Source organism: Hemiscyllium ocellatum, chromosome 45, assembly GCF_020745735.1.
Source record: "Hemiscyllium ocellatum isolate sHemOce1 chromosome 45, sHemOce1.pat.X.cur, whole genome shotgun sequence".
NCBI classification, from domain to species: Eukaryota; Metazoa; Chordata; class Chondrichthyes; order Orectolobiformes; family Hemiscylliidae; genus Hemiscyllium; species Hemiscyllium ocellatum.
Genome location: NC_083445.1, coordinates 7204545 through 7220171, shown reverse-complemented (window position 1 = coordinate 7220171; position 15627 = coordinate 7204545). Strand labels below are relative to the sequence as shown.

The 15627-nt window shown below is 45.6% G+C and overlaps 1 protein-coding gene across 2 annotated transcripts in view; it reads right to left on the bottom strand.

Moving 5' to 3' along the window:
- Positions 1 to 15627, bottom strand: part of LOC132836034 (cdc42-interacting protein 4 homolog) — a 136353-nt gene that overhangs the window by 32603 nt on the left and 88123 nt on the right. For both annotated transcript variants that reach the window (XM_060855239.1, XM_060855240.1), the window contains exons 3-9: positions 11405 to 11461; positions 9275 to 9422; positions 8031 to 8093; positions 5992 to 6096; positions 3923 to 4051; positions 2528 to 2674; positions 1382 to 1579 (exon numbers count right to left, since the gene is read on the bottom strand). In XM_060855239.1, coding sequence (XP_060711222.1) covers positions 1382 to 1579; positions 2528 to 2674; positions 3923 to 4051; positions 5992 to 6096; positions 8031 to 8093; positions 9275 to 9422; positions 11405 to 11461 — 847 coding nt within the window. The remainder of the gene's footprint in view (positions 1 to 1381; positions 1580 to 2527; positions 2675 to 3922; positions 4052 to 5991; positions 6097 to 8030; positions 8094 to 9274; positions 9423 to 11404; positions 11462 to 15627) is intronic.

The following is a 15627-nucleotide window of genomic DNA, read 5'->3' as shown; positions in this document are numbered from 1 at the left end:
CACATGTCGTTGCAACCACAGGCAGATAATCTGTCTTAGTGGTGTTAGCTGAGAGATAAATACTGGCCAAGACACGAGGGATCATGGGATTTGTCATGGGATCTGTTACATCGATCCAAGAGCACAGAGCGAGTCACAATTAGAAGGATAGAATCTCTAACAATGCAATACTCCTTTCTGAGCCTGGACTTCTGTTCAAGTGCATTGGCAATTGAAACCCTGGCTGGCACCAGTAAAGTCTGGATCAGGGAATCAAATCCCTCTCACTACTGAAGCCAGGAACCAGAGGACGTACCGTTGGTGGCTAAATCGGCTGTAAGTCCACCAAGTTCTCCCACCTGTTCCAAACCTGCAACTTCTGCAGCCCCGAAGGACACGGGCAGTAGATGCACGGAAACACCATCACCTGCCTCCGAACCACACACCATTCTGACTCGGAACGATGGCACTTGCCCTTGCTGTCACTGGGTCAAAACTCTGGATCTCTCTGTGGTGTAGCAAGACTGTCCGGTTTAAGATCATGGTTCCCCACTAACTTATCAAGGGCAATAGAGACTGGTCAACCAGCGATGCCCACAACTGATAAAGGGATCTTTTTCTCCCCCCAGAAGTACACAACTGCAATATCCTTAAATAGGGACAGCAAATGGTTAAACACGCAGCTCTCCTGAGAGTCAAGTGGATAAAGCACTCTAAGCCAGAAGCTGCAGAGACAGGAAGGATCCAGAGTTGATTCCCAAATGAATTAAGTTATCGCAGCTGGCAATGGTAAGGGTGGAACAATCGGATCCATCAGAAGCTGGGAAAGGAAGGAGGAGGAAGGGGAAAAAGAGACAATAAATCAGGCAGGGTCTGGTAACTGTTCAGTAACTGTTCCTGGGGAATGAGCGTGTATGCCGTCAAAGAGCCGGATTCAGCAGCGATGTCCTAACACCCACTATTGAAAGAAACACTTGCATTTATATAGCACCTCTCACGGCCAACCAGCAGCTTTCAAAGTGCAGTTGTTGCTGTAGTGGAGGTAACACGGCAATCAATTTGAGCACCATGAGCCCCCAACCCACAGCAGTGAGGTAGGTGATTGTCATCATATCCCTGACAGCCTTTTGACAGGAGAATCTGTTCATTTTTGTACTGGTGCAGTGGGATCTCTTCTGTTCACCCAACAGAGCGCGAGGGCCACCGTCCGATGTAATATCAGCGTGTGCGTGTGTGTGTGAAAGAAAGTTCACATCAGTAAAACATAAAACACAGCTGTAAGTTGTGAGGTGAAATCAATAAAGTCACATATCAATGCCTCATGTTAGAATTGTTAGCAACTATTCAAGCACATTGGACTCATCTGCTCGCCTCACTGATAGCTGTGTGTATTTGTCTCTACCTTGTTTTTTTTTCCGAATGGCCAGCGTTTGGTCTTGCTTTTGCCAACGGTCCTATGGTCGGTCTTCGGCTCCGATTTAAGAGAACCAATACTGTTCTCTGATGAAGTCCGGTTAATCATCTGGCTGTAGTCTTCAAACTCGAGCTCCCCCGGTCTCTCAAATCCTGACTTGTGCGCCTCAATCAGCACTTGTGAATCCTGATTAAAGGTGAACAAAAAGAAAAACATGAAGCAGGCTTGCTTTTAAGCAATGCCATCCACACAGCCAGGAACAACGATATTAAAGGGTGTTTTGCAGGAGAAAATTATTCCTTTGCATCTTGAACTGAGGTGTACTTTGGGGGCCGACTGTGTATTCAGTATTCTGAAAGCCAAGGAAAGCACTCAATGTTCTGCAGCAAATTGAGTTGCTTTGCAAACAAAGACTTGTACTTCCACTTGACCTATCAGGACGTCCCCAAACTCTTCGAAGCCAAGTCAGTATTTTTGAAGTCTAGTTAGTGTTGAAGTGCACAGCGAGATCCCTCAGACAACAACTGATGATCAGAAAATGCAATATACTTGTCCCATCAAGTCTGCACTGACCCTCTGAAGAGGTCATATCCCTGTAAGCCCACATTGATCAGAGTTAATCCACTTAGCCTGCACATCTAGCCTGATCACTATGGGTCAATTTAGCATGGCCAATTCACTGAACCTGCACATCTTCGGAGTGTGGGAGGAAACCTGAGCATCTGGAGGAAATCCATGGGGAGAATGCGCAAACTCCACACAGTCGCCCAAGGCTGGAATTGAGCCCAGGTACCTGGTGTGGTGAGGCAGCAGTGCTAACCACTGAGCCACTGTGCTGCCGAAATGACCAGATGATCTGTCTTTTGGCCAGGACATCTGGTAGAATCCCCCTTTCTGCTCTTCAAAACCGTTCCTTGCCATCTTTGACATTTACCTGAGAGGGCGGACACACTGAATACTGCATTCCCTCAATACTGCATACAGAGAGGATGAGCCTGGAGTCTGTCCTCAAATCTCTGAAGGAGACGTGAACCCATGACATTCTGACCCCGCGGTGCGAGTGCTACTCACTGAGCCATGTCCCACACATGCCCAGTGGCCAAACAATCTGAATGATGGGCAGCTCTCACGTACCCCGCTCTCGTTTACAGATTCCGCAGCTTTCGTCATCCCGTCCAGACACTTCCCAATGATCGGCATGACTTGGCGTTCGGTGTCTGCAAACATTTTGTATGCTTCACACAGCTTCTGTATCCGCTTTTCATCCATCTCCTGAAGTTTCTGTAAAACCACATGCAGCAACTTGATTGTTAAAGGAGACGACTCAGGAATTAGAGCCCCTACAATGTGGAAACAGGCCCTTCGGCCCAACAAGTCCAAACCGACCTCCTGAAGAGTATCCCACCCAAACCCATTCCTCTACCCTACATTTACCCCTGACTAATGCACCTAAACCTACACATCCCTGAACACTATGGGGCAATTTCCCATGGCCAATTCACTTAACCTGCACATCTTTGGATTGTGGGAGAGGACCCACACAGGCACAGGGAGAATGTGCAAACTCCACACAGACAGTTGCCCGAGGCTGGAATCGAACCCAGGTCCCTGGTGCTGTGAGGCAGCAGTGCTAACCACTGAGCCACCGTGCCGCCCCGTGAAGGAACCAAAGGGCAGAGGGGAAATCGTGATGGCTTCCCACCATTCACAGAGCAATACCTATCAATGTCACAATGGCGAAAACCAATAGCTTCCAATACTGATTATTAAGGTTTTAACCTGGATTGTCAACTCTGGTTGGACATATTCCTGGACATTTCATCCTTCAGCTATCCCACACTCACACTCCTGTCACTGGCCACCCAACATTCTTGTAGTGCAAGTGTGTAAAAAAGGTCATCAGGAGTAGGTGCAAAAGCAGATCTGACCAGAGCTGGTTCATGGGGCTGAATGGCCTATGGTACATCACTTCCATATGAAACCTGTTCATCCTCAACTAGATTCTTTATCAGATTACCTGTTGGTCAATTTTTGACTACCAGTCATACAGCCATGTTCCACGTGCCAAATACGTTTTAATAGCTCATAAACAAAATGTTTTGTTTTTCATTTTAAAAGAAATGTATGATGTTTTATCGCCTCTTATGATTTTACTGCTAGGATTTTTCACTGCCATGTCCTAATGGGTTAATTTATAATTGTCCAGAGAAACATCTGGGTGACGCAGAGTGTTGGCAATCCTTAGTAGCTAAAGAGAGTTTGCAGGAATAGGAAGGAACTTAACATCTAATCTGGTGTGATAACCAGCTACCTACAAGTAATGCACTCAAATAAAACTAACCCAAAGTTCATCCCTTTGAGAGGCTAAATTTCACAAAGTTAACAGACGACTTTATTCTGCATTCTGCGCTTAAACTTGCCCAGCTGTCTCCAAATGCCTCTGACACAAATATTTCTTCCAAACCTACTTCCAGCTAAATTTACCTCACCTAGTTTCGATGCTCCCAAGTGCCAATTTCTTTGACTTACATTAAAAACATGAGGCATCTCCACAAAATAAAACTGATTCTGGTCCTTGTTGTATTTCTGTAGTTGTGAGGCGTACTCATTCTTGCTTTCTTCCACCATGTGATTCCGGAGATTTGCCTGTTGTTTTGCCTGAGAGACAAACAAATAAACACAATTTATACCTCGACAGTGAAGGGCGCATTGCATCAAAGTGTTCAAAGTGGGAAGTGTCTGGACGACACCTCCCTGCCAACTGTTGAGATTATAATCCCTACAGTGTCTTTTGGCAATTAGTCTTTTGGCAGTGTCTATAGACAATTTAGCATGGCCAGTTCACCAGACCCATTCCCCTACCCTATCATTCTACATTTACCCCTGACCAATGTACCTAACCATACACATCCCTGACCATTATGGGCAGTTTAGCCTGGCCAGTCCAACCTGACCTGCATATCTTTGTGACTATGGGAGGAAACCCAAGCACCCGGAGGAAACACACACTGACACGGGGAGAACGTGCAAACTCCACACAGACAGTGACCCGAGGCTGGAATCGAACCCAGGTCCCTGCCGCTGTGAGGCAGCAGCGCTAACCACTTAGCCACCTCCCCTGCACTATTGAATTCAGAATCAAAACTTATAACTAGGAATACTATAATTAAAAGTGCACATCAAAAAATTATATTCATTTTCACATTTCTATTCTCCACTTTGGTCGGGCCCCAGACAGATAAAGGTTACAAGTGTATTTATTGCTGGTAAACATCATCTTTATTTGAACGGTTTAAGTGTTAACTACATACAACACAAGACCAACACAGAACCAGACAGAACCACCTCTGAGGAGTCATGAGGTATTACACATTGCCTCCTGATCATATAGACAATCCTCTTATTTACAGACTCCCATTAACTCTTTTAAACTACAGGCAAACAACCTTTAGAACTGAATTAGAAAGCAGAGATCATAAAGGATACTGTTGATACTGCAAAGTTAAATGAAGAACAGAAAATGTGTAGGTTAGCAGGTTAAGCAGTATCTGTGGAAGAGAGTTTAAAAAAAATCAACATTTCAGCTCGATGATCTTTCATCAGAACTTGGAAAAGTTAGCGATATAACAGGTTTTGAGAAAGTGGTCAGTGGGACAAGGACAGAAGGAAAGTCTGTGATAGGTTGGAAGACAAAAAAGATTCAGTGACAGATGATTTAGTGTTTCAGGGGAAGCGAACAGGAATGAGGGATGGGTTACTCTTCGGAGGGTTGGTGTGGACTTGTTGGGCTGTAGGGCCTGTTTCCACATTGTAGGGATTCTATAAGGACGGTGGCTCAGTGGTTCGGACTACTGCCTCACAGCGCCAGGGACTCGGGTTCGATTCCACCCTCAGGCGACTGTGTGGAGTTTGCACATTCTCCCCTTGTTTGCGTGGGTTTCCTCCGGGTGTTCCAGTTTCCTCCGACAATCCAAAGATTTGCAAGTTAGGGTGGATTGGCCATGCTAAATTGCCCATAGTGTTCAGGGATGTGTAGGTTAGGTGCGTTAGCCAGGTGTAAGTGTAGAGTAATGGGAAATAAGTCTTGGTGGGATACTCTTCGGAGGGTCGGTGTGGACGTGTTGGGCTGAATAGTCTGTTTCCACACTGTAGGGATCCTACTAATAAAAAGAAAAGAAAAAGATGTGCCTGAAGAAAGTGTGCAGTTGACTAAAAGTGAAACTGAAATGTGTGAAGGAACCAAAATAGAGGGACAGAGTTTACAGTCTGGAACTGCTGTACTCTAAATTGAGTGCAGAAGACTATAAAGTACCTAAACAAAAAGGTCATGTGCACTTTGCATTAGTTCAAGTACACCCGTGTTTAGAGAGGTAAAATACAGAGTAAAGATTATATGAAGCTGTTTCACGGATGTGAGTTCATCTAAGCCAGAGCTGCATTTCCAAAACGGGCCTTAGTGCCTTCTCTGTATCATTTCAGTGACAAATTAGAGAAACCGCAGTGTTCTGTGGGAATCATAGCTACTACACATTGGGACGAAGTTCTGACAGGTCTCGAGGGAAAGGAACTTGGAGGGCTGGACTGAACGCCAAGTCTACCTTTTCTACATCAGCTTTGGTGGCGTTGATATCATTGTCGGCTTTCTCTGCATTCTGCATTGCCTTCTCAGCCTCCTTGCAGTCTCGTTCGAACCTCCTTTTTGCCTGTGGGGACACACATAGTCAGATTTAAACCGACTGCAACTCCAGCTGGGTGGCTTAGGAAGCAGCAATACCTTGGGGGAGGGGGGGCGGTTTAAACCTATCTGCTGAAGAGATCTGAAGACCATCACGGTAGATAGTGAAACTGAAATTCAACACGCGAATGTGAAATCACAAACACCAGAGTGGTGATCACACAACCTTTGTCAATGGTTAGAAAACCCCACTAAAGGCCTAGAGGAAAGGAAATCTGCTATCCTTACACGGTCTGGTCTACATGTGAGACCAACTTACCAACACCGTGTGAGACTCTTAACTGCCCCTTCAAATGACACAGCAAGCCACTCAGTTATATGAAAACTGCTATACAGTCTCAAAAGGAAAATAGGGCAGACAGACCTCCTGGCATTGACCTTGCCACGGGAAATGGCATCCGATAGACCCTGTACAGCCTTCCCCGCCAACGTCTGGGAGCTGAACACAAAATCCCACCTTCACACTGAGGATACCCACCGTGGGCAGCACGGTGACACAGTGGTTAGCACTGCTGCTTCACAGCGCCAGAGACCCGGGTTCAATTCCCGCCTCAGACCGACTGTGTGGAGTTTGCACATTTTCCCCGTATCTCCGGTTTCCTCCCACAATCCAAAAAATGTGCAGGTTAGGCAAATTGGCCATGCTAAATATAGTTAGGTGAAGGGGTAAATGTAGGGGAATGGGTCTGGGTGGGTTACGCTTCGGCGGGTCGGTGTGGACTTGTTGGGCTGAAGGGCCCGTTTCCACACTGTAAGTAATCTAATCTAATCTAATCACACGGTGTGACACTATCAATATATCAATGGGATAGATTTTGAACGGATCTGGCAACTCAAAACAGGGCATCCAAGATCCGCTACAGGCCATCAGCAGCTTCAGAACTGTATTCGAACACCGCACGATGAGGGTCAGGTTGTGTCTCTCCCACTCTAACTGTGCTACCAAACCAGGAGGTCAATATGGGTTCCATTACGAGTGCAGGAGGGAATGCTGGGAGCAAACACAGGCTGGCCGCCAAATAAAACGCCAACTGAGTGAATCTCCAACACAGGGCGACCTGCATGCCAAACAGTGGAAGCAGCATACACTAAAAGCAGGGCGGTTTGATCCCACAACAACAGATCAGATAAACCCTGCAGTCCTGCCACATCTAGTTGGGAAAGGTGATGGACAATTAAACAACTAACAGGTGGTGGAGGATTCCCAACTTCAATGATGGGGGAGCCCAACACACCAGGGCAAAAGACAGGGCTGCTGGGTTTGTAACTACCTACGGCCAGAAGTGCTGTGCGAATGATCTCTCTCTCAGCCTCCTAATGAAATCCCCAGGCTCCACGCGTCAGTCTTCAACCAAGCCGACCCCTGAGAACACTTCTTCCAAAACAGGACTGGTGCCAGCATCCACTTTATCATGTGGAAAATTGCCCAGTTACTCCTGTGCACAAATACCAGGACTAATCCAAGCCCACCAATGACCGTCCTATCAGTCTGCACGTGATCATCAGCAAAACGGTGGATAAGGCCATCGACATTACTATCAAGTGACGACTGCAAAAGGAATAAGTTGCTCATTTACACGCAGCTTGGGTTCCACTCAGCTTTTGGCCTCATTACAGCCTTGGTCCAAACATGGACCTAAGAGCTGAACTCCAGAGGGGAGTAGTGAGCGACAGCTCTGACACTGAGACAGCACTTGGCTGTATGTGGTACCATGGGACCACGGGAGAACTCAAGTCAATGAGAATCGGTAGGAAAGCTCTCTGCTGGTTGGAATCATACAAAGGAAGATGGTTTTGTGGTTGTTAGAGGTCAATGAGTGAAAACAAAAAGTCAAAATCATGGCAAGCAAATGCGTCTTGTCACTAATGGAAATCTTTTTTTAGCTCATTCAATAAACTTACATTGTCCAGCTGTTTAAAACTAGTTTCCAGGTTCTGTTGAGCTTTCCTTCCTTCCAGAAGATGCTGAAAAGACAAAGGACTCCATTACCAAAAAGACACCACCACATCCAAATATTAGAAACAGGAGACGGGAAAGGGTCTTTGGACTGTTGAGGTTGCTCTGTCATTCACTCAAATCATGGCTGATCTGATCATGATCTCACTTTTATTTTCCTCACTGCACATCAGCAATCTGGATCAAAGATTTGTCTAAAACTCGGGTGTGAATACATTCCGTGATCCGGCCTCCACTGTGCGCTGCGTGAGTGACTTCCAGAGATTGACAACCCTCAAAAGATAAAATTCCTCCTCACTTGCACCTTCGACTGAAAGGTCCCTGACTTGAAAAATGTGACCACTATTTCTCGACCTTCCGACAAGGAGGAACACACACACACACACACACACACACACACACACACACACACACACAAACAGTGTCAACACTGTCAAGTCTCCTTAAACCTTGTATGTTTGAATGAGGCAAGCTCACATTTTCTGGATTCTAGTGAGTACAGGTGTAATCTGCTCTCTCTTTCCTCACAAAACAACCCTTCCATCCCAGGAATCAGCACTGTTAGCCTTCTTAGAGAAGTCTCAGTGCAACCATCTTGCTCCTGAAATAAGGATATAAAATCTCCAAGCTGTGTGTAGTCTCACCCATGCTCTGTGCAATTCCCTCTTTACAATAAATATTCACTGTAATACGAAAGTGGAGTTGAGGCCAAGATGAGATCAGCCATGATCCTATTAAATGGCGGAACAAACCTGAGGGGCCAAATGGCCACCTCTTACTAATGTTCTTATGCCTTTCCTTTTTTGGGTTAAGGACAATATTTTTGTGGCTTTCCATCAACAGGGATCTTTCAAGAACCTTGTGAATTTTGAAGGATTACAGCCAGTGCACCCACCATCTCGCAGCAACTTTGTTTAATATTTTGGATTCATGCCATCAGATGGAGCAGACTTTTCAATTTTAAGTCACATTTATTTTTGTACCATGTTTTTCTAAAGCTACCCTCAATCTGAATGTGAAATTCTCTTCTGCTGTGATTACTTTTCCTGATAGGTTCCTTCACATTAATGAATCCTTCAAACACATGACTCAGAAACCATCTGAATATATCATGAAAACTACCGAGGGGGATCAATTTGCCAACCTGGGGAGTGGGTGTAGGGAAGGGATGAACAGCATTGTGCCATACCATCTTGCGTTCCTGTTTATTTTCATGCAAGTATTTCAACAACTGGGCGAAGATATTCTGCATCAGGTTCTCTGCTATAATCTCCCGCTGCCCAGCGTAGTCATTCAATTCATTGAGAATGTTGATGAAGGCCTGATACTGGGAGAACCTGCAGGGAGGAATAAAACAAGGAGTGATAATTGATTCAAATTCAATTGAAATATTTCCCCATTCCCTCTCAGTCCAGCCCCCTGCATAGGTCCCACCTCAAAACATCTCTCCAATATCTCACTCCAGTTGGTACAAATAGTTACAGAACATTAGGAGACAGTGGGCATTATGACCTGACCTCACCAATATATAATTAGGGAAGGAAATCCCAAAGTTGCTTTAATGGCTGCCGTGCAACCAGAGTGCACCTTTCTGCCCACACACAAGAGAACCAAGTGTCGGGGCTTTCTAATATATATCGATTGACAATGAGCCCAACCACTGCCTTTTACTCAGTAGTTACTGTTATTGAAGAGTTCTGCAGCTACTCTCCAACATCAAGTAAATACAGCCTTGTTCATGGGGGCTTAACTGCAATACCTCTGTAAATAACCCCAGCCGACTCTGCACACCGAACCTCCCTGCTGTCAGGCTCTTTTCTCATTGGTCTCCCTATCAGAATGTATCACCGTGAGGGGGTGCAGGGCTCCGAATGGGACCTGACAAAGGGAAAGGGTCAAAGGATCTCTCCTGCTGCCTCGATTCTAAGTGGAAAGAGTTTCAGACCAAATTATTCGCCCATTATTCCAGAGGCACGTGCTCCAGGGAAGCAAGGTTTACATCCTCGCACAAACCAACCAGGACACTGGCCCCACTTTGATTCTAACTCAGGCTGACCACCAGGAGCTTCCTTGTCAGAGTGTGAAGGAGTCTCAATTGGACTCTTGATCTGCTAAACGCAAGCACTCTGCGTGTAACCCCACATTGACTGGAGGGGCATTTCCCAGCTCCAGTGAGCTGGGGAAATGGTGTGCCATACAACCCATGATGCCTCTCAATGAGGAGACTGGAAAACGCCTCATCAGTACACACCTCCACCCAACTCCTTCAATGCCTGCAGTAATAAAGAACACATCCACTTAGCGTTTGCCAGGAATGCATTGTTTTAGTTGTGGTGTGTCATTGGAACATTCCAACCACAGTCAGAGGGGAATTAACAATCTGGGATTGAGAATTCAAAGCCCACTAATTAAAGTTTGTGTTTACTGCTGCAGTGGACTTTAATTTTCCCCAGCATTCCAATGGTTAAGTGTCTGACAGATTCTCTCTCCCTGGCCACATCTGGAAACTTGAAGAGGACAAGAAACCACTTGATCTTCTCTCTCTGTAGAACAGAAAACTCATTGACAACTGACCACTGAGTTTCTTCTGATGTCTGGTAGTGAATTGCATGCTTTGAAAGCTAGCAAAACAACTTCATTATCGCGGAGTGAATAAAGGATCTGGCTCCAGTCCCAGAAACGCTATCACGGAGCTTTTGTAGTCACCTGGTAATTCCTGAAGGACCAGTTACTGGGGCATAATCAGTTCCCCTAGCATCCCAACAGTCAATACATTTATGCACGCGGACACACATACACATTGGAATGTGGGGCCAAGGACAGAAATCACGTGCTCCTGACACGAGCCCAGTATTGAGCACTAAACTAAACTGAGGTCCTTTTATTGGGCCCTGGTGCCAACACCCCCTCGCCTCTCTCTCTCTCTCTCTATACACACACACACAGCAGATCTCTTTAAATCTGCCAGTGTGTCACTTAAGTCAGCCACTGAAGGGCCCTACAATAACAATCCAGGATAACTCCTCTTCGCATAATAGCAACTCAGCCTAGGAACACCCGGCAGAGACTTGTGAGCACCATGTTCACCTTCTGGAGTGATCATCTGACCCCATCTTAGACAATCTGAAGAATCTTCCATCCCCTCCCCTCCCCCCACCCTTGGGGACAGCACGTTCTCCTGCACTCAAAAAAGTCCAATCCCAAATTGCTCCTGGGGTCTGTCAGTGCAACGTAACCTCTTCAACGACCCAGTGTGACCATAACCATGCCCCGCTTCCAGATGTAACAAGGTATCTCTGTTCACTTCATAGCGACTTACTTCATTTCATGGTCTTCCTTCGAGACTCTCTTGGGGCTGTATTTCTTCACCAATGTCCTGAGGGAAGGAAGCACAATCATCACTTGAAGCAAACCACTCTTCTCCTCATTGGTCCATGATGGTGCAAAGCCCTGGTTAGACCACAGCTGGAGATGCTCTAGGTGCTACATAGATTCACCAGAGAGATAGCTGAGCCCTCAATTAAATGACACAGGGAAATTTACAAAAATGACGATTGAACTCCCTTACAGTTACAAGTTAGATTGGATTGACCTTTCCATTACATTAAGGGGAATCGATAGATTAGATAATGAGAAATTATTTCCACTGGTTAACAAGTCTTGGACAGAGGGGCCTAGTCTCAACATTAAAAAGGTCAGATCTTTCAAGGGAAGCTAAAAAATCTACACACAGAGAATGGTAGAAGTTGGAACGCTCTTCTACAAGCACAATTCAAAGTAGGTCAATCATCAATTTTAAATCGGAGATTGATAGAATTGTTTTAATCAGCGATATTCAGGATTTGAAACACAGAGTTAGGCCACTGATTTGCCGTGATCTCAGTGAACGGGGCGAAAATAGGTTTTTCTTGTTGCAGTTTCTAGGAGATATCTGAACCTCACCTAACAGCACCATCTCCTGAATATTCTGGTGGATAGTGACTAAACACGCTCAGTGGGGAAGACAATCCAGTACTGAAGGAGCTACCTTCATCAACAGATAATATTACGCAAAATGTAAACACATTTGCTGTCTACTGCGCTGTAGGATACAGTCTTTCCTCCTTCGAGCTGGTGTCTTTTGGTCTATGCAAATTAGGACCCTTCCCTCGTTTTTTTTGCATTTCATTTTGGAAATGAAGCACTTTCAGACCAGATCTTGCTCAATCTGTCCCACTGTCTCTGCACCAATACTCCAGTTTTCTGTAAACCACAGCATTATTAATACAAAATGTGCCTCTGCAAACAAAATTAAATCAATTTATAGAATTAAAACGCTGAGGTCATAGATGACAGCACAGAGAAAATGGAGGTTGTGGTCATGTTTGGGTCTCAGCATTTCTAAACCACTCAAGCTTCACCATTTCATTCCTTTATCTAAGTAAAACTTTTCAACGTTCAGCCATACAGATTCTCAGAATGGGTTACTGCTTCAATAATAGCTCTGATGGAGTATGTGTTTGGAGTTATATCGCAGTGCAATATAGGTAATGTGTGGACTGGGATCTGGGCAGCACAGTGGCTCAGTGGTTAGCACTGCTGCCTCACAGTACCAGGGACCTGGGTTCAATTCTTGCCTCGGGCGACTGTCTGCGGGGAGTTTGCACATTCTCCCCGTGTCTGCGAGGGTTTCCTCTGGGTGTTCCAGTTTCCTCCCACAATCCAAAGATGTGCAGATTAGGTGCATTAGCTACGCTAAATTGCTCAATTTAGCAATAGTGTCAGGGATACGCAAGGTGGATTAACCATGGGAAATGCAGGGATAAGACTGGGTCTGGCTGGTATGGTCTTCAGAGGGTCGGTGGGGATTCAATGGGCCAAATGGCCTGTTTTCATACTGTAGGGATTCTATGATCATGATTTGAATGTCCTGCTTGGGGGAGAAAAGGAAATGGAGATGGTGGTGGAAAGTCTCCATTGAATCAAGTTGCATTCTATATATTCTGCGTTAATCCTAGGAAGAAATTCCAATACAGGGCCTCTTTTAAAAAAAAATCCTCTACTTCCTCAGTTCTTGCTCCAGTCCACGTTCACTCCCGGTGGAATGAACATCGTATAGAAACAGCCCTTTTTTTTTAACTAAACCTTGCACTCAAGACTTTTTTTTAAATATGTGAGCTGCTCGGGGGTAAATGCTGACAGGATATTCAACTGTGGAAGGCATTCTAAGATAGTCAGATGTGAACCTGCTATTTTTCTGCAGCAACAGGGGTCAGGGAGTGTGACCAGGAGCAAGATTCATGTCAGATTTCCCCTTTCACAGGGTCTCAGGGGGCAGCGGCGATCCACTGCTCCCAGTTGCACAGAATGGAAATAAGACCGAGGGAACGCCACTCTGCATTTACCACCTGGACAGGGCAAGACCTTGTTCCTTAAGCAGAGAGCATGCAGTCACTTTAATGTTGCTGAAAACATGTGAGAGTTCATGTGAATGTGTGACAACGTTGGGTGGTATGACGACTCAGTGGTGAGCACTGCTGCCTCACAGCACAAGGGACCCAGGTTCGATTCCGGCCTTGGGCGACTGTCCGTGTGGAATTTGCACATTCTCCGTGTCTGTGCGGGCTTGCTCTGGTTTCATCCCACAACCCAAGGATGTGCAGGTTGAGGTGGATTGGCCATGCTAAACTGACCATAGTGTTCAGGGACATGTCGGTTAGGTGCAGTCATCAAGGGTAAATGTAGAGTAATAGGGTAGGGGAATGGGTCTGGGCGAATTACTCTCTGGAGGGTCGGTGTGGACTTGTTGGGCCGAAGTTCTTGTTTCCACACTGTTGGATTAATGAATGAGAGGGAGAATGAGGACAGAGGGGTAGTGAGAAGATAAGAGAATATCAATACAAAAAACTCCACAGAGCGCACATGGAGAGAAAGTGAGCACTTTAAGACAATGTATGGCAGAGAACGTGAAGGTCAGAGAGGACGGAAGGGCATGTGGGAGTCTTTCCCTTTCTCCATCTCTACTTTAAACAATAAAATAATCCCAGGCCTATAAATTAGTGCTTGTTCCCACTGCTTTAACCAGATGTGATAACCAACAGTGAACACGCACCTGCCTCTCAGTCGAAGCTGAAAAAGTGTCTGGGAGAACAGAAATGTGGTGAGCCTAGAATCCTTCCTGAAACATTCTCGATTGACAGGCCTTTTTTTGGGCTGCTGTTGAAGGCATTTGAAAACAGAAGTAAGCCCCAGATTGTGAAACACATCTTTTCGACTGCGTTTTCGGCATCAGCAGGATCTGGGAGCAAGGTGGGGGATGGGATAGTGGGGGATGGGATACTGTGGTGGGGAAAGGCGAGGGGGAGGGCATAGCATGCTTTGAACATTTCCTGCTAAAAATGACAGTCATGGATGAAGATCTCAACTTGCTGGAGGTCCGCCATGTTGGGTTTCGAATCCAGAGTTGTGCAGCTGGTCCAATAGACCCACAGGGATTGACAATTCTGGGCAGCAACAGAAATTATTTGGAGTCGCCAAATAAGGGTCACAGGCCAATCAACAATGGATCAAAAAAAAAAGGAAGGCCTGAAGTTACGATATCACAGGGGGACTACTCTTCCTGGGTAATTCCTTGGCATTAAGAGCTTTAGGGGATCCCAAGATGCTATACAAATGCAACTTATTTTTATTTTATTTACATTTTTTGTATGTAAACTGTAGGCAACGTGAGGAAGAGCTTTTTTGATGTAAGCAGGTGGTAATGACCTGGATGGAAATAGCTGCTTAGGAAGGTGGTGGAAGTGGAGATGACCAGTGATTCAAAAGGAAATTGGTCAGATACATAAAAGGGACTAACCTGGCAAGATTATTGTAAAAAGAGACTGATTGGAGCAGCCCCCCACCCCCAGAGAGTCACCATGGATTCAATGGACCAATCTTTTTAAATATTGCTGCCAAAATCTTTCCATATCCTATCCCAGCTTGTCATTAAAATTTCAGCAATTGCCATTTGAGTTCCAATAAATTTCCTTCTCTAATTTTCTTTAATTTGCTTTGGTGACTCGGAATAAGGATTCCATCCAAAACATGGGGAGGTTTCATAAGACCATAAGACAGGAGTGGAAGTAAGGCCATTCGGCCCATCGAGTCCACTCCGCCATTCAATCATGGCTGATGGGCATTTCAACTCCACTTACCCGCACTCTCCCCGTAGTCCTTAATTCCTCGAGACATCAAGAATCTATCAATCTTTGCCTTGAAGACACTTAGCGTCCCAGCCTCCACTGCACTCTGCGGCAATGAATTCCACAGGCCCACCACTCTCTGGCTGAATTTCTGTTCCGCATTTCTGTTCTGAATTGACCCCCCTCTAATTTTAAGGCTATGTCCACGGGTCCTAGTCTCCTCGCCTAACGGAAAAAATTTCCTAGCGTCCACCCTTTCCAAGCCATGTATTATCTTGTAAGTTTCCATTAAGTCTCCCCTTAATCTTCCAATGAATACAATCCCAGGATCCTCAGCCGTTCCTCATATGTTAGACCAACCATTCCAGGGATCATCCAT